Below are 23,682 nucleotides of genomic sequence, written 5' to 3' on the forward strand. Positions count from 1 at the left end.
GTGGCACTTTCAGTCGATTGTTAAGAATTTCTTTTTGCTGGTGGAACAGACTGGATGGGGGCAGTTCTTATAGATTCAACCTATCAGTTCCTTTCATTTATGATGAAGTGGTTGTGCCGTACCCATAAAGGGCCGTTGGAAGTTTCTGGATAGATGTTTTTGTTTGATCTCATAGCCTATTTGGCGGGAGTGAGTAGTCTTTCTCCTTCTATCCCATCCAACATGTTGCATTCAGTATCAGGACTCTTCAGACTTCTGGGAAGGCTGATTGGAGGTGAGAAATGGAATGCAAATTTTCTCAGACAAGGAAGAAAGTATTCTGGTCTAAGAATTAGAGATTCGGGTTCATGTCCCAGCTCTCCTACTATGCAGACAAGTGATCCTGGGTATTTTACAATTAGTTTCCAAACACTGGAATCAGTCAAGTGTCAGAATTTGGCTGCAGAATTTTTGTAGACTTATTGATTCCTGGGACTTACCTAAACAAATCAGAATTTCCAGGAATGAGGCTGGGCATTTTTATTTGAGACAAAGTTCTCAGCTAGTTTTGTTTTTTTCAGCTAACCTTTTGCATTTTGAAACTCCTGTAGCTTAACCCATCCATGACCTAGGTTTCTCCTTTGCACAGGAGGTTAATACTGTTGAACCTTCCTGTGTCTCCACTGTGTATGTGAGTATCAACCACTGTACTTCCTGGACATAAATAAATTGCAAACGAATACTAGGGTTTGAGCTCTATCAGTGCAAATGAATACTAGGCTTTGAGCTCTATCAACCAAATGACTATAATGAAGACTATTTTTTACTGAAGAAAAATGCTACAATTCCTACTTTATGGCTCATGAGAGATTTGCAGAATAAATTTTCTCTCTCCATCCCTCAAAAGTTTTTTGAGTTCTCTCATTTAAATGGATATTGCCTAAACTTTACAAGACATATCTTCTGTGGTCCAAACTTGCACATAGGCATATAAAAAGTAGATTCCTTGTATCCAAAAGAAGAAGCATGTTCATGGTTTAATACTATTATTTTTACCACTGATTTTTGAACCGTGTTCCAATTTATTGGACCATGTTTCAGTCATTGTGCTAAGCTTTTTATATCTATTAAAAATTTTAATCCTCACCACAGTGTTGAGAGGCAGATGTATTGCGAAGTGCAGAGATAGACTAACAGTCAAAGGTTACTGCACAGCAGAGCTGGACTCTGCCTGAGGAGTGGAAGAAAGGAAATGCAACGAAAAGTATAACATTCCTTTAGCGTCTCTAGGTTTCTACTGATGACAAGAGAACTGCCTTAGAGGACTGTGATATTGAGACCAAAGACCAGTCCCTATGAGACAGTAAAAGAACATTGGCATCACTGTCAAAGGTGAGGGGTGGGTAGACAGATGTTTGGATGCTGGAGCGTTGAATTTAATGGAATTTCTGATATTGTTAGGTGGCTGATGAAGATAGTAGAATAAACTATTGGGATTTAGGAATATGTCAGATAGTTCACAGCCCATGTCCAAAATACCTATACCATCATAGAGAAGAGGGAGACTCTGAAGGTTAAGAATGTAAATTCTGCCATACAGGTAGGAACTCAGGTCACATTTAGTGGCCATCTATTGTCTGTATACCTCCAGCCACTGTGCTGAGCACTTTAATTTAGTGAACATTAACTGACCCAATCCCTGCAGCACGTTAAAATGCTGGGTTTTGGAAAAGCCCAGAGAGGTCAAGTGGCTCATTAAAGGTCGTGCAGCTCAGCAGTGACTGAGCTAGCACTTGAGTCCAGTCGGTGGCCCTCCTCCTTGAGCCATTGCTGACAAATTCCCGGTTCTCAGCAGACTTGTGTGCCTGGCTTCAGCGATGCCGGTACACGCCAGTTAAGGCATTTGTCTCTCTGCCCATCGGCTTTCAAAGGGTGCTTTCTGATGGTGAGATGCCCACCTTCCCATGTGGAACTCGATCACAGTTCTGTAATCTAGGTAATTGACTTAATTTTAAGGCATCTCAGAAGAGTTATGTGACTGTGGCTTTAAACTCTATGAGATTAGAAACCAGGTATTCCCAGCACCTGGCAATAGCTATTTGTTGAATAAATGACCTTTACATAATATGATTAAAAGGAATCAGACTCATGGAATTAGGATTATCTAGCAAAGACTCAGCTTCATGGCCTGGGATGAGTTCAGTTAGCTTTTTGAAATACATTTGGACATCTCTCCTTGTGTATCATTAGTAGCTTCAGCATCATGTCCTCGTTTTAAAAAATAAGCATTGTGGCCATTCGTAATGTTCTCACATAAACCTCGATTTGGAGCTTAAGACATTATGCTCATTTGTCCTGCTAAAATTGTGACATGCAGATATCCTCATTTTTGTCTAGAAGGTGATAATTGCAGATTCAGTTACTTCTAAGAGAAAGGGATGTTTAGAAGATTGAGAGCAAAGCTGAGAATCTGGGAGTCATCTTTAACAATGTGGAAATATCCCGCAGGGAGTGTGTGCCATGAGGCAACTCTAATGCTTCCTTTGCACTTTTGATTTTTTGGGGGGAAGATTTATTAAAACACTGTCAATTAACTGAGCTGTACTATATTTATATAAATATAAAAATATATTTTCTATATTTTTTAGCGGGGTTTCTTTTTACTTATGCTGGTCTACTTCATAACATACGTATTTTTTTCAGACAGGATATTTCAGAAAATGCTTTAAATGATATTGTTGTCGACTTTCACGTATGAGGACTTAGTGCGGTTGATAACTAGAAATTTTAATTTAAGATGTCTTAAGAATGCTTTACTGTTAATTGAAAGTATTTCTTCTCTCCGTATCACAGCCAATGACTCGTCTTGAGCAGCTAATTAGTGCGATTATTCCACAGCTGCATTTGCTACAGCACAAAGGTTTGCTCCTGTTTTTATCAAAAGGATCAGTCTCTCTGGGAATGTTTTAACCTGACAGGCTTTGAATAGTAAGGCCGCTTATTTATTTATTTATTTATTTTAAAATAACTGTTCCCCCCCGCTTCCCTCCACCACCCGCCATGCCCCTCATCACAGCTCTCCTTCTTTTCTTGGCTCAGGAAGGTGCATTTGAGCTTTGAACACATACTCTAAAGTGAGAAAATACATTTTTAAAATGCTCTTTTAGTAGAGCTGTATCAAGTGAATAGATTATTTTAAGTGAGTGAGAATAACGGCCAGGTGCCCTTAATATGTGGATGAGTGCATGATATTAAATAATAAGCAAGGTATTAACATTGTTCGATTTGTATGTGTCTGTAGAAAATGTAGGAAAACATGAAGGAAAGAGGGTTTGTATTTTCTGGAATGCTGAGCACTTCCAAGTTTGCCAGTATACTGGATACAGTCACCACTTTCCCATCGTATTGTCAAAATGTTGTCTATGTTGGATTCTGTCTCCTTTCTTCTAGCCAAATGGTGATTTCGATCACTCAAGTCCTTTCTTCATGTTCTTAAATTAGTGTCTAGAGGCATATATTCTGCCACTGAAAAAATACTATGACTTCTTTATAGTTGAGGGGAGTAAAATGATAGAAAGATAAATTTACCTGTAATTCTATTCTCACCCTGGCAACTATGATTATCTTTGTACATTCCCTACTAATCATTTTGCATTCTTGTGTACATGCATATACCATACTTATTTTAAATTAGAATGTAAATATACTTTTGAATCCTACTTTTCAATTCCCTCTTGTTACCTACATGTCCCACTTTGTTCTGTAGTTGCACAATTTAAAAAAATAGGTAGTATTTTATTAACTTCATGTATGATAATGTATTTAACCATTCTCATATTGTGGGACAAATTTTTGATTATTCATATATTTTGCAGTTTGTAAACAGTCTTGTAATATCAGTTTTTGCACATTTAAGCTATTTACTTAGGAAAATTGTCCATCACATTTCTGAATCAAATTGCATGAACAATTTTTAGCTTTTTGGTAACGTTGTTAAGCTGTTTTAATATATACCAGCAATGGTGTAGAGTAACATTATTCTTATGCTTTTTCTTGTCATGGACAGTTTTTTAAAAAATTTAAAAAAATAAAACAAAATAAGAACCTTGGATCTTACCTTAAATGCTATTTTGTATCTGGCTTTTCTAAGTTCATTATATTGTGTAGTTTTATTCAAATCAGTAAATATATTTTTACACTAGTTTTAATGGTTGCATCATGTTACGTTATGATTCTCTGACAATATACTGAACCAATTTCCTGTTGTGAAAATAAGCGAACTGTTAAATTGTTATTGTGTAGTTTTTCTGGGATAGCGTGAGGGTAAAACCAACACTTCTTCATCCCCTAGCATGTTTTGTTACCTTCAGAGCCTGAAGGTTCCTGCCTTTAAGGAGTTCATTAGGATGGTCAATGATATTTAAGGCTTTATTTTGCCTTTTATTAGAAGGTAAAAGATAATACTGGAGTTTATGCTCAAAGAAGGAAGTTCAAAGTACAGATACTTACGTTGAAGCATGACTTTCTCAAGAGTGAATATTTTCTCAAATGTTCCTTTTCTTCTGTCCCAGGTGCCAAGGTTTTGAACTGTTGACCTAAACACAGACGTTAATATATACATGTGTGTGTGTATATATATGTATGTATGTATATGTTAATGTGTGTGTGTGTGTGTGTATATATATATGCATAGAGAGAGAGAGAGAGATAAACAATGAAACATTTTCTAGCTCTAATAATGGTGACAGCAAACATTTGTTGAGCCAGTACTACATGGTACTCATTGTACTAGGGGATTTATGTGCCTTGTTTTATTTAATCCCCCAAAATCCCTAGGAAGTAGGGCTTTAAAATATACACAATACAATAGAAATTTTAAAAGAACACCTCCCACCTTTATAAATGGTAAGTGGGTAAAAAAACTCCTGTTTTCCTTCTTTTCCAGATACTAAGGCAGAGAGAGGTTTAATAACTTGATGTCACAAAACTGGCAAGATAAGTTATCAAAAACCATATTTAGGAAAATTAGGAAGTCTTTTCTTTTTGATTTGTGAGTAGGGTTTCAGAATTTTAAACCATTTTGGGTAGAGTGTGTGCCAAAACCATTAGAAGTAGTCCTCATGGGGAACACACAGAGAACGCATAGTACCGTAGTAGAGGGCATGCCAAGGTGAATCAGAAGAAAAGACGGCACAAAGCAAACCAGACAGAGAAGTATTGGCTTGTCAGACCAGCTCGTCTTCTGCCCCTTTGCCGAAAGACTGAGGTCGAGTTCAGTGTTAACTTTCTGGCCCAAACGCTTCCTTCATTAATTATTTTTACTTATCGTATCTTAGAAAAGTTTCCTCTTAGCAAAACTCACCTTTTCTTTAATCAATTTTTGTTAGTAAACATTTTAGGCATCTTCAAAGAACTTAGATAACATGTAGGAGTAGTTATTTGGTTAGATTCAGTTGTACAAAAAAGCAAATCAAGCAATTTATTTTTAAATGTGAAAATTTGGGTGCCATTAAGATGCTTTGCTTCTTGGCAGTGCATATGGTGGCGCTATATTTGGTGGTGATGAGTAGTGTGCAGCATAAAATTAAAAAAAAAAAAAAAAAAAAAGATAAGCCGCCTGATAAAAATGCCTAGATGCAATCAAGCTGACTTATTTTAATTCAACTACTAATGACTTAAATCCTGTCACCTCTTGATTTTCAATTATGTGGAGTACCATTCTGTGACTTGATTATATTTGCACAGACTCATTTTATAGTTTGATGCAATTTAGGATACCCCAAAGTGCAAACGAAGGGTCTCATTAGGAAACTAAATGTTGTATGCCTTTTGGTTTTCCCACAGCAGTTCCGCGGAGCATCCTGGGGCCTCCAAGCCTCCGATAAGCTCCTCCAGTATGACATCACGCATCTTGCTACGCCAGCAACTCATGCGTGAGCAGATGCAGGAGCAGGAGCGCAGGGAGCAGCAGCAGAAGCTGCAGGCGGCCCAATTCATGCAACAGAGAGTGCCTGTGAGTCAGACACCAGCCATAAACGTCAGTGTGCCCACCACCCTTCCCTCTGCCACCCAGGTGCCGATGGAAGTCCTTAAGGTACGTTGAGTGTCGCGCTCGTTCGTTGGACCAAACTCTTCCATTTTCCATTTGCTAGGTATTTTGTTTATCTGAATGTGTATTTCGTTAGACTGACCCATCAGAATTATACTTGAAAACTCCAACTCCCTTAATTCCTACGTGGCTTTATATTTTAAAAGAAGGTTGCAAACGCATTGTAACTGTAATGGTACAATTCAATATTTGGTGGGAGTCAATGTTCCATGAGAAATTGCAAGTGGGCATACCTGTTTGTCGTAATGACATCTTTCTTTGAGAAAGTTTCAAAACAAGAGTTATCTGAGATGGGCCTCTTCTAATAACTTGTGTATCTTAAATATTTTTTTCTTAAATACCTTCCATAGCCACTCTTTAATTTTCTTTTTATTTAGTATGTAATATTGGTTATAGAATTTAACTCTTTTAGAAAGCTCTTCACATACAAGATTGAAGAAGAGCTTTCTGCGCTTTAATAACCAGACTGCATAATCCTTTTACTGCAGTGAGTTGCCTGCTTTGGGTCTCTTTGATTTCTTGCTAGAGTAGAAACTGCAGGAGCTTGTTAGCATCATTCGATTAGGGACATATAGCTTCCTAATTACTAAGGAAAATTGTAACAAGTCTAAGAATAGAATTCCATCTCACACATGTGTCTTCCACATCACATAGGGAGATACTCCTTGTTTAAGAATGAACATTTCAGTTCTTAAATATGACTGATTCAAGGAAAGTTAAAAGGAAAGTAGGGGAACTTCCTTATTTTTAATTTATTTTTTTATTTTATTACCTGCTCACCTAATTCTGGAAAGTCTCAAGTGTTACTGTTCATTAAACAATGTGAACTTTACAGACCGGTGATTCGTTATTGGTTTTTGGATTCATTCATGTGCACAGAAAAAACATCTCCCATTATTTAAAGTTTACTATTAAAGTAAATAGAGAGATGATGTGTTATAATTAGGAATCAATCTGTGAACCTTACCAGGAAGTAGGAAAGAGATTCTTTAAAAAACAAATCAAGAGTCAATTATTTTTTATTTGCAAAGACTTAAACTGTAGTGATGAAATAATGGAACTCAGATGAAGAAACCAACTGAAATTGGGTTAGGGAAAAAAGATCCAAATAGTTTAACATAAAGTTTTACTCCAATGTGATTGTTTGAAATTCTGGATATTGCCACAGTTAATGGATTTTTTACTCTTTTTTTTTTTTTTTTTTACCCCTCAATTAACTCAAGGTTTTCTCTCTGGAATAGATGATGCATTGAATCTTTCTGTTCTGCTTGGGTGAAAATTGATGTGATCACTATTTAAGCTTTTATAGATTTAAGAATTATTTAAGATTTAAGTTGTTATCTCATGCCTGCAGGGGTGACATTTATTGTGTATACCTTAGGTTATTTAAAATTGTATGAATTAAATAGTAACAAGATATGGAGAAATATGTCTATTTTATTCATCATAATAGTTTACCTTTTTAATCTGAAGGGCAAATTTTAGAAGAGTTGACATGGATTTGGGCTAGTAGTGGTTTACATCCAATTGAAGGTAATGTTTGATACTATGTCAAAAAGTATTTATTAAAATCAGTATTCCTATTAAGACAGCTACAACTGATAGAGAGGAAATTACCCAAATGAAAATGTGTTGAAACATCATTTCCAGATTATCTTAAAAATGAGCATAGTTTCTAAATATTTTTGTCATTGTAAATATGTTATTTTTGAAAATGATTAGAATTAAAACCTACATTAAGTTGTTTGAATAACATACCAATATTTTTATATGTTGCTGTGTCCTGGTGACACTGGATTGATACAGCCCCTAACTTATGTACGCCAGAAAAATGTCCAAAGTTAAAGCACAAATAAATTGTTACAACTGGATGACATACTCTAACTAAAAATAAGAATTAGGTAAATTTCTCTTTTATAGTGAATATAGTTCATGTCTATTTAACTTCTGCTTATTTATACTTCAGTTATAAAAACTAGTAAACTATGTCATATAAATAAAAATAAAGAATTATTGCCATAGCTATATGATTAGGTTTGATAGCTATTTAGACAAATTTTAGTATTCTTAAATGAAGAAACAAATAAGAATACATGATTTCATTAAGACAATATTTTAAGAAAATCAACATTTTTAAAGAGAATATCATATAAGTGATTGCTTCAGATACTTAAAGACTTAGGACTTCATAAAAATAGTTGGCTTATTTTCCAAATTTTGTGTATAAAAGTATTATGAAACATTACAGAAAGGTAACTGAGAGAAAGGTGTTTTTTTCTTTTTTATAGTTTTTTAAATCATAAGCATAGTTTTATGAAGTAAGTGGTTAATAGTAAAACACTTAATATGCTTAATCTTGGACCATTTATTTCTCCATGAATATATATTTCCAAAGAATGGTATTGTCAAGTATACTAATTGAATGCATTATGATACAAATCATACTGAATAAATATTTTCTCATCGTATACCCTGAGTAAATTTATTTAATTTTTAAAGATTTAAATTGCTAAAACAGAACATGCCTGCTTCTCAGTGGAGGTAGATGTATACAATTAGTCACACTTGCATGCACTAGAGAATCTGGTTAAATCTCTCCATCTCCCAAGTTGTTTGTAAGAACCTGAGAGAAAAAAGGTCATAGTTTAGTTTTCATACACACACAAAGTTAAGTTACCCGCATTCTACTATCTGGATGAATGAATGATTTCGAAAAGCTAAAGCAGTGTTTTCAGGTTAATCCCTTTCTTTGGCAGAGTTAAATTTAAAATATGAAGCTTTATAAAGCATTTTTAAAAATTATTGACATCTGGTAAACTTAGGACTAGTCAGATTTTTTGTTAGAGGTCAAAAATCTGCATCACTCATTCCTCAACGTATGGTTATTGTGCAGTGAGTAAGTTCATGAATCTCTATAGGATTAGCCTCTGGTTTCTATATTGATTTAATAATATATGAATTTTCCTTCATATTGATTTTCATTTGGGGGACATGGAATCATGAGTCTTATTGCTGTATATTTACATAGTAAAGATATTCTCCAAGTTTTTTAAGAACAACCTTACCCAATTGGGCACTGTAATTTAAGGATGCTCTTTTACCATAAATTAACCAACACCTGGAGTGCATAATGCAGTTTTTTTTTTTTTTTTTTTTTTTGTAATGGTGAACACACCCTGTAATTTGAATTGTGAATTAACAACAACAAAAAAGTCTTCAAGAACCATTAATGGAATCAGTTTCTTCCACAAGTGAGTTTTGCTGGCATGCAAGTCATACACACCTGAAGTTTGAAATTTGATGTAGCTTTTTTCAAACAAAAACAGAGTAACAGGGGACAGACCTATAGATGAGTTCAGCCTTATAACTAAAGCATCACGGTACAAACCACCAAGTTTATCATTTGCGTGGTCACCAAGCATCTGTTTTCATGGTTTTGTCTCTCTGACTTTGATGAATTATAAAAGCACTGGTCGCTCTCATCCTGGACTGAAAAGTTCATCAGGATTTCTTCCCCTACTACCTTCCCAACATGGGCTCTGACGGTTGAAAGCTTGAACACATAGTTTACAGTTTGAAAATGTTTCTCTGTTTAGAAATCTGAAGGGAGTTGCCAAGGATTCCTTACTACCTCTCTCTTTCCCTCCCTTCCTTTCACCTTGAAATTTACAATTTTGAAGGCAAAGTCAAAGTCTTCTCTGGAACAGATTGTCCAGTGAATTTTTCTGTTCTGCTTAAGAGAAAGGTTACATGAATTTTAAAAAGAAAAGATTTTTTTATTACTTTTGGGCATTTCTTAAGTACTTTGAAGGAATTTATTTTTAAATTTTTCCTTTTCTCCAAATCATCTCAAGAGTTGCGCAAATTGCTCTGTAATTAGTGATGACGCTTGCTGTTTGTTTTGTCAAATACAGAAGCACTTTTTCTGGGACCCTCTACATTGTAAACTAAATTTACTTGGGCATTTATTTGGTGGTTATCTCATCAAAGTTGCCTCTCATTTGGATTGAGATTCTAGCGAGGTGGGCTGGAAGTCCTGCTCCTTGTCACCCTCTTCCAACAACTGACACTTCGTATTTCACTAGTGAGGGGAAGGGTTAATGATTGAACTACTGGTCTTTCGCTGTAAATTATGAAATCTGCATGGAGTAGAATTTTCAAGGTGTGATTTATTTTTTAGGTATAACACAGAAACATGAAAATATCTGTGGAGTTATAGGTGGATTGAAGGGCTACACACTGGCAGAAGGGACTTCTCCCACAACCTACCCTTATATTTTGTTTCTGATTTATTTAGCCAGGAATACAGACCCTAAATAGCATCATGGTGGCTGCAAGAAGCCAGAACAGATGTCGTGTGTCTCGGATCAGCTTGCCTTGGTCCCCTCAGTTAGGGGATCTGTTGCTAGAAGTGGTACTCTCATAAGATGAAGACCTACTATGTCTGAGATTTCTTCTAATAGCATAGTCCATTCACACATGGACCAGCATATACTTATATCCCCTGTAGTGTGACTTACACAAACAACCTGTCAGCCTTGATTTCAGGGATCGTTTATAAACATTAGTGTCCTTTTGTTTTTGAATCAATGTTGGTGTCTGCAAGGCTACATCCTCATTCAGGGGGAGAAAGGGACTCAGATTTCAGGTCAACAAACAGCTCTTCATCCTCTCAGAAACCTCATTTCCCTTCAGAATCTGAATCATTCAGTGTCACACATGAGGTAATTTTCTCTCTCTTTAAAACTCACGTTATTGATTTTTTTTTTAATTGCAGACAATACTTGTTAACTTTTAACAGATTTAAACAATGCAGCAGAATAATTCAATATGAATCTTACCCTGCCTACCACCACCTCCCTTCCATAATGTTCCCTGGAAGGAGCTACTGTTAACAGTTTAGGGTACAGCCTTCCTATTATTTTCTGTTTTCTAACCCTACCATCAGTTGCCTTTTATAGAAGCAAGGTCTGAAGAAATATATTAGGCAGTTTTTATCAGGTAGACATACACCCTTTAGTTTTCTTTGTTCATGTTTTAAAATGGAACAAAAGAAATATAATTTATTTTCCTTCTGGGCGGTGTCTATCTTTGAGAATCCTGCTTCAAGGTCCACTCTTCCCTAGGTGCAGTGAGGACTTCTCACCCTGTGTCTTGAGAGCAGTTTAATTGGTTCAGTGTATAAGTATGTACCAGCTTGCACGGCACTGAGTGGCAGCCCCTTTGCTTCCCAGGCTGCTTTATGAACACTTGCAGGTGAGGATTTAGTGATCTCAGGACTGGCACAAGAAAGTGCTCCATAGAGTTGTCTTATTTGGTCAAGTCAAACTTAACACAGGCTCAGTAGTGCAAGAATTACAATAAGTGCGAGAATCACAGTAAGTGCTTGTGGATTAATGTTGGACTTGGTTTTTCTGTCTGTACTGCTTTTAGCAGCTAGTAATGAAATGCTGGCTGAAGAAAGTCCTCTGCTTAAATTTTTAGATTTTATCTACTTAAAAGAGCAGATCCATGAGACCAACTATCTGAAACAAAATATTCAGGCTTTATACAACTAAGCCTGTGAATTAATCCCAGTTTCTGGAAGCACTGGAACTTCAGCTCGAATTACATGTTTCTTGGGCAATATTGGCACAAAATGGAAATGATTTCTCCCTTTTTGACCACAAGGGCATTTTCATGTAACTGAGGGGTACAACAGAATCCAGGTTTTGTACAGCAGAATCTGGGTTCGATTTCATCAGGTTGTGGATAGGGTCTGATGTACCTGGTGGACACTTGACTAGTAGCTAGTAATGAAATGCTGGCTGACGTGCAGCATGGCGCTCTCTCTTTAAGTAGGAGAATCTTTGCCATCTTCTCCATGAGCCCCTTTGCAGTCACTGAATTCATCCTGTGTGTTTCCATGAGAAGAGACACCTGTTAGGCTCCTCCTCATTTTCTCCTGTTAGAGGAGGCTATATTAATAGGTGCAGTCTCCTTTCATTTACACAGTTCTCATAATTCCATACTGCTGGAGGTGAAGGCAGTATCATAAGGAAAATATTAAGGTCTGCGACCTAAAAGTGAGGGCTAAAAATTGGAGTGGGCCTAGTGTCATCTGGCTCTGAATGGTAGATTTCTTTTTTAATTGTCATGAGACCAGTAGAACGTGCATCCTCAACAGGGGTGAAGTCGCTCCCCACAAGGAGGACAAAACTGGATTGTTGGAGGGCAAAAAAGTATTAGATGTTACAATGGTTTGTAAACCTCCAAAGTTACAGTACATAAACCAATAAACAGTATATCTGTCTTCTAAAATTTCATGGTGATGGGGATGAAAGAGAAGCAATTAGGGGAAAAATGTCTAAAAAGGCTTTTTCTTGGGATGCTAATGAATAAAAGATTGAGAAACATTCCTGCGGGGGAACTAGCATCTTTCCCAATTCTTTATGTTTTGTTTAGGGACCATTTATGGAGGCTCCTATGGATGTGACGCTTATATTCTGTCTGATCTGTGTCTCCCCAGGAGAACTGTTATGAGAACAATCACGATCAGCATGTGCCAGCATTGAACTTTACCTGTATTGACTCATTTAATGCCACCATTGTTCTGTGAGGTAGTTATTATTAGCACCCCATTTCACAGATGCAGCAACTGTCACAGAGGGGTCAACTAGGTCATCAGAAAGTCACCCAAGTAGGTGGTGCAGTCAGGATTTGAACTCATGTAGTTGAACTCCATGGTCCGCTAGTGGTAGTGCCTCTCCTGGAGGGAATGACCTGAGAAATGTTAGGACGGAGAGATAGCAATGTTCAGCCTCTCAAATGACACGGTAGCTTGGGGCTTGTAGCAAATGTTTACTACAGAGCTTCAATCCATAGCTTAAACTTTTGTAGGAATTACTGATGTGAATGTGACACTACCTGAAGCACCTTGGAGGAGGAAAGGCAATTGTGCCTCCTTGACAACATGGACATTAATTATAAGGTGAATTGGATGGTGGGATGAACACTTCATGTCTTTTAGCTCATTTATTGTTTTAGTAACCTTAGGAAATAAGTAGGATAATCCTCATTTTCCAGATAGGGAAACTGAGGCTTAGAGAGATTATCACTGGTCCCTGGTTACATAGACTCCACACACTACCTTATTTGCTTATAACCACACATCCTACTGTAAGGACATGCTCTAAACATTTCTGAAGAATCACCAGTAACAGAATATATTAGAGCAAAATGGGAGGTCAAAGAGAAACTACAGAGGAGTCTCACAGGCTTAACAGAAAGATACATGAACTTAAGCATTTGAATTAGTTAGGGGCTTCCCTATTGAATAGTTAAAATATCCTCATGAGTCTCCACTGTATGCCAGATGAAAGACCTGGATGTGTTTTTATTATATAAAAGGACTTCCTGGCCACATTGTCCCCCATGGTAATTTATGCCTTATTGATAATCATCATTATGGGTTAAAAAGCACTACAGTGAAAGTTTCTGTAACAGCATCCAAAAATCATAACTCAAGTCAATTATATTCTAAAGATCTTGGTGGTCCATGCTATTACAATTCATATGCTGAGTATTTCAGTAATATATTTGCATTGCTTTAGATGATTTTTGAAATAATGCAGTAGACTCGATATCAATTTTCTTCTGAAATTATGGTTGCATTTTTGGTTTTTCCTTCCCCACACACCTTGCAATATTAGAGCTCTTGCCATATTTTAGCACTTAACAACTGGAACTTCAGTTCTGGTTGTTTTTCTATTTGCTTTTAAGTAAATGTCAGTGGTGATAAATCTTATATTATTATACTGAAAAGGTCATGAGTCTCCTTCACAAATATTACCTATTTAATCCCAACAATTAAAGAAAGGACTTAGCTTTGAAAGACCACTTACTTTAAAAGACTCTTCAGTAAGCACGCTTTTGAACAGAGATTGTGGACATGTGTAAGCAAAATCTAATTTTAACTTTGTTCTACTAAAATCAGTGGGTGTGATCTGTGTTAAAAATATGTAAATCAGTACAGTGGCTTCACCCAAGGTTATAACTGCAATCAGTACTAGAATATTGGCTCTTGCCTTGAATGTGTCTCTTTTTATTGACTTCTTTGAGGATCAGCTTGAACTTAAAAAAAAAATTAGCTCCAGATAATACAACAGTTATTCAGATCTTATTTATAAAGTTAGATGTTTTTTGTTTAGTAATTTATAATTTTATGAAAAGGAAATGAATCAGAATTGGAGCATAGGAATCAGGTAAAGCAGAGGACTGTTAAAGGAGAGAACGGTCCTAAAAAAGAAATTGTTTTAATTACTCTTTTAAAAAATAGGGAATGTCCTAGAAAAGGGAGTAGTAGGTGAGTCTATACCATTGTTTCTACCAGCTGTCTCCGGAATGAGTATTGGGATTGGAAGTGGTGGTGGTCAAAGGCTTTATCATTATTATTATGATTTTTACTAGGAGAGCATAGGCATGCATTCTTTATGTAAATGATGTCCTAATGCATTTTTTTAAGAGTCACCCACAACTTTTTGAGGAGCACAGTTCTTCTGTCAGGTGTAAACTCACCAGTTTACTAGACTTAGACACATTTTGTAACTCTAGTGGTCTTTCCTAGAAGAAAGATAACAAGGTGTAGGGATCCTGAAAATTAAAAGTGAGCAAAAGGATTTGAATCACCCTGTCAGGAAATAATTTTTAAAAGTAGTTAAGAGGCCCAAAATGAAAAGCAAAATTCAGGCTTCTATTACCTTACTACCATGCATAACTCTGTTGTAATCTCCCCTGTTGGCCCTGGGTTTTGTATAATTAAAATTTAGGGGCTGGAAATTTTGTTGAGACTTAATTGGAAGTGACAAACCAGAGACATTCCTGCCGGTTAGGAAAGGCTTAAGAAATTCTTATTGGCTAAATTACAAATATGTAACATTTTTTCTGAACACTGCTTGGTAGTTCAGACTGCCCTAAAGGTGACAAGATTAGCTCTGTTTTTCTAGTGAAGTAGTAAAAATTAGATTAATAAGTACCAGGCAAAGAACCTTTTTTTTTTTTTTTTTTCTTTTGAAAGAAATCTTACCTTGAGTACTTCTGGCTGTGGAGATCAGTTCCCTAATTAGCCACATGTTCTTTTTACCTCCTGGGAAATAAGTACGGGATAAAATTGGGGATCAAGCCGTAGACGTACATTGACTTAGCACACGCCACTAAGTAATTCATCAAGGAATGTTGGTAATTAGTCCTGCCTCTTTCAACTCTTGGCTTATTTTATAAAACCAGTTGATTTAAAATAATGCCTGCTGATTTATTACCCACACGTTTCAAGACTGGGACTTGGCTCTTAAACAAAAGCAATATTGTGCAGCGATGGAAACGCGCCCTCTTGTTTTTGTGTTTTTACAAATTCTGAAGGGCCATCTATGGCCCCCCTATTAACTTTGTTGCGTTTTCTTTTGCCCCATTCAGCATTTTACTGGGCTTTCTTTTCTGTCTTGATGAAGAGAAAGGGGGAACAAATTTAAAACAAAAAACAAAAAAATTCAGGCCCTCAGAGATTTGGGATGTGAGGTGCTTGTCAAAGTGTATTGGCTCTGTGTGATTTGATGGAATTTAATTTGAATCCTTCGTCTGGTAAGACAGGCTGTAGTAATGGCCTTTGGGTTTTTTTGTTTGTTTGTTTGATTTGTTTTTTGTTGTTGTTGTTGTTGTTTTTTGGCATTAGTAAATGTTTGGTGATATTTATGGCAGCCAGGTTAATCTTAAAAGATTGAATTTATGAGAAGCACAGAACCTTATGACTTCAGCCTCTTACCCTTAGTATCCAAGCGCTGTAGTATATTATAATTTGGATGACAGATTCCCATTAATGCTAACTGATGAACCTCATTATGCTTTGAGATGAGACTTTAACCAGGGTCCCTGTTGAAAATCCATGATTAGGCTGTCTCTGATACATAACTGTGTGAACTTGGGCATGTTTCCTGTTCTCTCTGGCCTCAGTGTCCTCATCTATAAAATGGAGGTAATGGTACTTGCCCTGGGGAGTTTTTGCGAGAGTTAAATGAGATAATTCACAAAAGCAGTGCAGTCTGATAGAATATGAACCAAGTACATAAATTTGAAGTTTCTAGTACTCTCATTAAAAATAGTAAAAAAAAAAAAAAAAAAAAAGGTGAAACTAATTTTAATGTATTTTATTTAACCTAACATATCTAAAATATCACTTCAACATGTAATCAGTGTAAAAATTATTAACAAGATATTTTCACATTTTTTTCCTAAGTCTTTGTGCTGTCTATAAAATTGCATGTATATTTTATACCTCCAGCACATCCCCAATTTAAACACTAAATTTTCATCAGAAAATTTGTTTGACCTATGTTTAGATTTTATAAAATGTATAGTTGAAAAAGTTAGATTCATATACCTAACTTGTTTCAAACATATTCAAAAGATTTCCAATAAATAAATTGAATATGTCTTTAGATTTAAATTAAATAATATGAAATTTCAGTCTGAATGAGTCTGAACAAGCCACATTTCCAGTGCTCAGCCGCCACATGTGGCTTGTGGCCTTTGCATTGGACAGCACAGAACTAAGGCATTAGCGCAGTGCCAAGTAGATGGAAAGTGCTTGAGAAAGGATTCTGCTCTACTGTTGGTAATAATAAATCACATAATAATTTACAATTATTAATCACACAAATATAGAAATTATTATCGTCTCTAAGTTGCCATCTTCATATGCTGCTATTATACCTACACAGTATTACTGCTTTCCTACTGCCCGCCACAAAGAAAACTCACAAAAAAAATTAGTCATTATTTTCTTGCTCATTATTTGGACCCCATGTTAGCTGATATATCTTATGTATGGTTGACATTTCCTGTCAAAAACAGCCTCTTATAGGAGAAAGCAGCCACGAGTCACCCTCAGTAACATGGCATTCTGACTCATCTCTGCCAGTAGCCTTCCATTCAGACTTGAGCATGGTGACAGCCCTGAACTTGTTAGTCACACATCTTACTCATACTCTCAATACAGGTTCTTTTCAAACCTACACATATCACACTTACATAGCACCTGTCTGGCGTGTTAAAGATGTCTAAAATCTTGCCAATATATGAGCATTTAATCAATGTTCTTGGTGTGGAACAGACATTAGGGGACAAGGAGATTAGTTAATCATATGTTGTTCTTTACCATACATTACATAGATTAATTAACATGAAGGATATTGAAAACTATGTTTTTTTGGTGGGGTTTATATATGATTTTTATTTGTGCTGATGTCTCTTAGGCAATTTTCTTTCTTAGTTAACTTGCAGTGTATTTTTAGGAAATTAAAGCACAGCTCATAATGCAATGAAACAGTTCTTTTCTAATTCATTAGATACCCAAGTTTTCTGTTTTGATAGTAATTTTCAACCACTTATTAAACCAGAAATAATACCTAAGTGATAATTTACATTTTGTTAGTCACCTTTTCATTCCTAATGCAAACAATGAGTCAATTATATTGGAATTAGTAAACTGTGTTAGAGAGATTTAATGCGTTCTTCATATAATACTAAGAGCCTATAAAGTCGCATTCTTGTGCAATTACAAAAAGCAAGAAAGCCAAGGGAGCAAAAATGTTAACCATGCTCTGACCTCTAGAAAGAAAAATCGTCACGTTGTCAGATTTCATGATTTCCTTAGTTTGGAGTTAGATCTATTTTCTGAGTCTGTATTATTTATCTCAATATTTTCTTATTATCTTCCATTAATATAAGTTAATAAACGTTCAGGCCTTTGCAAAGTTGATTTCAGTTTTCCAGTAGCTTTCCAGGTTTGTTTTAAAATCACATACCTAAAGAATTTTTCAACTAATGAATTAGAAGAATCTTGATAGAACTCATAATACAATGTTATGAATACGGGTAATTGTGCCCATTTTTATTGACACATGGGACTCCCAATGTCTCATAGAGAGGGAAGACAAATTGAATGTTCTGACAAGACATTTAATTTTTATATAAAATCTCTGTTCATCAGTTTGACATGAAGCTAAGGTGTTTAGAACTTAACCTCAAATGGTGGTAAGCATTCTGAAACACAGGGGTTCTCAAAGTGTGGTCTGGAACCTGTAGCCACTGCATCCCCTGGGACCTCGTTAGAAATACAGATTCCCTGTGCCTATCCCAGGCCTACTGAACCAGAAACTCTGCGGGTGGGGCTCATTAATCTGTGTTTTAACCAGCCTTCTGAATGATTCTAAAGTATGCTCGTGTTTGAGAATCGCTGCTGTAGAAACCTGGAGGTTAATTTGTAAGAAATGTAAGAAAAATTGGGAAATGCAGATGCAAATAAAGTCAAATAAATTTCTTTACTGTAGAGTCTCTGAGATCCTTTAACATGTGAAGAGTTATGGCAAATATCCAGCAGTGGTACAGTGAGCAAGCACTTTGAGAAGAAAGGGGAGGAGTAAGACGGGCAAAGGAAATGTTGCCTTGAGTTACTACTCAGTGGAAGATGCAAAATACCTATGGCTATTTAGGGTATTTTGTACACGTGGTGCTTTCTATAATGTGCATATACTTATGAAAAGTTGATAAAAATAGGTTAATTCTGTCAAGTCTTGAGGAGGTGAATTGAGGATAAGAAAACAATAAGAAACTCTAAAATGACTTGCTTTAGCACTGAGCCTTTCCTGGAACTCTGAGGGTCAGTGAATCCATTTGTCCACAAATATTTGTAAATTAAATGCATATGTCACATATGTACCATAGATCTCCTTTACTAATAAATGTAAACGCTGCTATGATAAAGTACAAATTGATATCAGAGCTCTATGTTTCATTTTATTTTTCTTATTTTTAGGCATTTTCCTGATCAACAAAAACCAAAGCGCAACTCGTAATCAAATAGGGCCTTGAAATATTTGACTTTTAAAAATGATTGAAAGCTACTTAAAAATATTAGTTTTGTTTTTTAGACTTTATTTTTTAGAGCAGCTTTAGATTCACAGCAAAGAAGATAAGGAGATATCCCGTTTATCCCTGTCCATACATATTCACAGCTTCTAACCCCAGAGTGGTACATTTGCTGCAGTCAGGGAACCTAAATTGACATATCATTATCACCCAAAGTCCAAACTTTATGTTAGTGTTCACTCTTGGTTTTGTGCATTCAATGAATTTGGGAAAATGTGTAATGACGTGTATCCACCATTATAGTATCATACACAGTATTTTTACTGCCATAAAAATTGTCTGTGCCCTGCTTTGTCGGCTCCTGTAAAGAAAAAAGCCACTTTTCTTTAGGAAATGTGTTTTAGCTATCAAGAGTTATTTAAATTCTACTTTTAGAAGCTACTTTTTTTTAAAAATTGGATTTTAGATAAATGGCAGCACAAAACGGTCCTTTCAGAGTCTACAGACCCCTGACATCTATAATTTCCCAAGCAGCAGGCCCTTGATGGTCTGTCTCTGACATCAAAGGTCTTTCTACTGACGTGGCTATAGTCTTGGCTTTGTCTTTTACACTGGGGCATTGACATCAAGAGAAAGTGTTTTTCTTCCTTTCTCCTTTCTTTTTTTCTATTAGTTTTCTGCCTGAAGGCAGTATATCCAGCGCATGTGGCCAGCCTGCCCTGCCTGGTGAAATAAAACAAACGGTCATTTTAGGAAGCTCCGCGGGAAAGATCAACTCTTTCTGATGCTGGAGTCCTTAACATGCATGCCAAGCACGCTGACCAAGTCCAGCCTTAGATGAGATCTGGTTGATATATAGCCATGAAGCGCACTTTTCTTCCACCAGCAGATACTGATTTCCTTCTCACCTTCTTACCTCCCTTTCATAGTTACAGTCCACCTAGTAAGATGAGAATAGGAGAAACCACCCTAAGATATCCCCTGAGGACTTCTGCACTGGATCATGAACCTTGTTTCCTAGACCTACCTTTCTTTTCTGTTAGGGTTTGCATTTTTCAATTAAAATTCATTCAAAAAACTCCTGCCCGTAGGCATTTGATTATGCCTACACCTGCTATCCGGTTGCAGTGTTGAATGGCATGGGCTCTGGAGTTAGATGGGTGATATTCATGTGTTTTCTCAACCTGAATTCCCTTGTTTGCATAACAGAGATAGTAAAGGTCCCTAGCTCATAAGTTGCTCTGAAGAGTAAGTGACATGATGCTTGCACAGCACTTAGCACTGTGCCAGGCACAATACTTTTTAATGCCGATCACTCTCATCAGCATTGCAACCAGAGACACACAGTCCACAGTAATTGTGCCCCATAATGGGTTCTTGAGAAGTGACTAAAAGGTTAATGCTTCGGTAAAAGGTTAGGAAAGGTGATTCTACCTACGATCTAGAAATAATTTCTCTAGAGATGCATGGGATGTGTAAAGATTCTTTTCATCAATTACCGTTGAATTACATTGCAGCAGCAAGGAATTTTAATTCTTAAAAACTGCCTGGCTATGTAGAATCCCCTAACAGTAATTTTTTGGGGATAGGGAGTAATGAGATGCTTGGCCACAGTTTTTACTTTACCCCAAATTACACCCACTACAGAAAAGTCTTAGATGTTGTTTTTAATGATTGACAGTCAAATTAGGCAGCTGTTAAATCCTTACTTATAGAAAATTCTGTAGAAAGTGGTAAAAATTGGGGTTAAAGTTTCAAGAAAAATTAATAGACATCAGGCTATCAAAATGTTTCCTGATTCTGAAATTAAACTCTCACTTATGAGCTGAGAAGTCAACAATTTTGTAGAATTCAAGTTAAATAGGAGTGACCATATATGATTTTATTAACTGTTCACTTTTGAAAGCCTTATTATTTTGGGGCAACTTGAAGGTTCAAAATGCATTTGATCACAGCCTTTCGCCCCTAAGCCACAGGGCCTACATTGCGGAACCAGTCAACTGATGAAAACAAATGATCTGTGTTCAGAGTGTTTTCATTGCTAATCAAGTTGCATAATCATTTTTATCTAGTCTGTAAGTGTTTTGACTCATTTGCTTTGGAATTACTTGACTTCTTCCTTACATGATATGTCCATTTAATTTTCTTGGTCTAAGACTGTACTGTGCCGGCTGGGTGCAGTGGCTCACGCCTGTAACCCCAGCACTTTGGGAGGCCGAGGTGGGTGAATCACCTGAGGTCAGGAGTTCGAGACTGGCCTGACCAACATGGTGAACACCCAGCTCTACTAAAAATATGAAAATTAGCTAGGCTTGGTGGCAGGCACCTGTAATCCCTGCTATTTGGGAGGCTGAGAAAGGAGAATCCCTTGAACCCAGGAGGCAGAGATTGCAGTGAGCCAAGATCATGCCATTGCACTCCAGCCTGGGCAACAAGAGTGAGAAAAAAAAAAAAAAAAAAAAAAAAGACTGTATTGTCTGTACTGTGCTATCCTAACTCCTCCACCCCCAGTCTCTTGTAATTTATGGTACAAGTTTAATTTTTTATTATTTATTTATTTATATTTTTTACCTTTTAGAAACATGTCACCTTGACTGTTCTGTAGTCAGTACTAACTACTTGCTGACCTTTATTTTTGCTATTAAACCATTGATCTTACTTCCATTATATATACTATCTTCAGATAAGACCAGAGGCCATTCTCTCCAACCAGTCTTGCAAAGTTCACTGCTTCCCAATTGATACTGCAACCATGAAATCAAACATGCCTCTGCATGGACCCCTAGTATGAACCAGGGGAAGTTGCCTTTCTGGGTGTAGGTCTCCCCATCTGAGTAGTCTCAGACTTCCCTCCTAACCTTGACTTTCAGTGAATCGTCTCCTTTTTCCTGGAGAATCGCCCACCTACAGACCACTGAAGTTTCATTTGTGATAAGATCAAGGTGACAAAGGAATTTAAAAGCCCTTGAAAGAAACAGTAGGTTTATTTTGAGTGTTAGATACATAAACCAGTTGTAATGATAAAGAACATCGGTGTATATAATACTTAAAGTTCCACTATAGTTTAAGTCAACAGTTTCTCCTTGAGGGTGGCAACAGGTGAGTTGAGAAAAGCCTGTTTTTTACATATGCTATTATTTTGTCTAAGTGTGTTTTGCCAATTTATAATAATATTAATTCTGGCTATCACTTGCCGCATTTCTGAGACTTTTCCGAAGGTCTTTTGAGTAGAGATTGAGCACAGACTTATTCAGAATAGATGGTGAGGATGTCAACTAAACTACCATGTGTTTATTTACACAAATGTCTTAAAGTCTTTATTAAATATTTAGTTCTCAAGTATGCCAAATCCCTAATATTAAAATTTATCTCTGATACAATTTTTGGTCACAGGATGTTCTGTATCTCTTTATTTTCTTTCCTTTATGAAGCAGAAAACAAATAAAGGCTAAGCATGCTTTTTTATGTTCAGTCAGTGGGTATAGGACAGGAGAAGGGGGATTTACAATGTGATTCACTTCTATAAATATTTTGCTCACTTTCCTTCAGTTTATATATTAATTTTAATTTTAATTCATTCCTTAAGAGAGAATATGGGAAGAGAGAGAGAGAGAGAGAGAGAGAGAGAGAGAGAGAGAGTGTGTGTGTGTATGTGTGTGTGTTTTGACAATTTTTCTCTCAAAGGCTTTCCATTTTCAGTGATCTTTCAACTTTTCCTCTTTTTCCATCCTTGGAGAATACCTCTATAGATGCTAACACCCCCGTTCCCCTATTTACCTCGGTCCCTCTCTCCCTTCCTCCCTCCCTCCCTGCCTCCATCTTTCTCCTTCCTTTGAATCCTAGCTCTGTCGTTAGATAAACTTGGGCAAGTGGCTTAGTCTAAACCTTAGTTCCCTCATCTGTTGTGCTGTGTTTCCTTAACATGAAAACCGTCCATGTTGTTGGCAAATAAGAAAATCATGTCAGTATAACATGAAAATCCTTTTGGTTCATTTCCCACAGCATATTAATGCTTGAAGTAGTCAAAGACAAGTTTTATCGTATTGAAGAAGAAAGCCTTAGCCCCAGATAAAGCATTACTTGGCTTTTCACAGGGCTGTGCTTTCTGGAGAAGTTGAGAATACAGAGGCAGCAGCTGCAGAGACTCTACTGTCTGTGCTAACACAGGACATTCATAAAGAAGGCTATCTCTGAAATCAGATTTTAATTTTTTTAAAAAAGGATCAACATTAGAAGCATCTATACTTGTTATCCATGGTCTACCTTTTGAGAGAGGAAGCAGGAGCCCCAGTGTTTAAGGCTGTCTGGGATGCTAACTGCAGAATCCAGTAGAAATTTAACCAGTTGGTGTTGAATTAGAGTTTACTGATTGTTGTTATTCGTGCTCCGGTTATAAAGGTGCATAGGTTTTGAGGGATCTGCCCCCAATCTTCTTTTTTCTTAATATAGCCTGTTATTCATAGTGTGTGAGAAATAGAGTTAGAGCGGAAACACCTGAACCAACCTCAGAGCTGTAATTAAACAAATTCATGTATGTAAGTACCTAGCACAGCTCCAGAGCTGGTTGGCTTTGATTGGAGTCTTGAAGGACAAGTAGGAAAGGGTTTAATCAGTATCAGCTAGTACTGTTGAATGCTTCTAACATTGCAGTTCAGCCTCAGAAGGTGAGGGACGTATCCCTGTAGTGGTTTGTG

The 23,682-nt window shown here is 36.5% G+C and overlaps 1 protein-coding gene across 7 annotated transcripts in view; it reads left to right on the plus strand.

The window, feature by feature from the left end:
* Positions 1-23,682, plus strand: part of MITF (melanocyte inducing transcription factor) — a 222,795-nt gene that overhangs the window by 133,010 nt on the left and 66,103 nt on the right. For 4 of the 7 annotated variants that reach the window (XM_050778542.1, XM_050778544.1, XM_050778546.1 and 1 more), the window contains exon 2: positions 5,824-6,073. In XM_050778542.1, the coding sequence (XP_050634499.1) occupies positions 5,824-6,073 (250 nt within the window). The remainder of the gene's footprint in view (positions 1-5,823; positions 6,074-23,682) is intronic. The other 3 variants (XM_050778543.1, XM_050778545.1, XM_050778547.1) reach the window with 1 other exon arrangement.

The sequence above is a fragment of the Macaca thibetana genome, chromosome 2, assembly GCF_024542745.1.
Source record: "Macaca thibetana thibetana isolate TM-01 chromosome 2, ASM2454274v1, whole genome shotgun sequence".
Lineage (NCBI taxonomy): Eukaryota > Metazoa > Chordata > Mammalia > Primates > Cercopithecidae > Macaca > Macaca thibetana.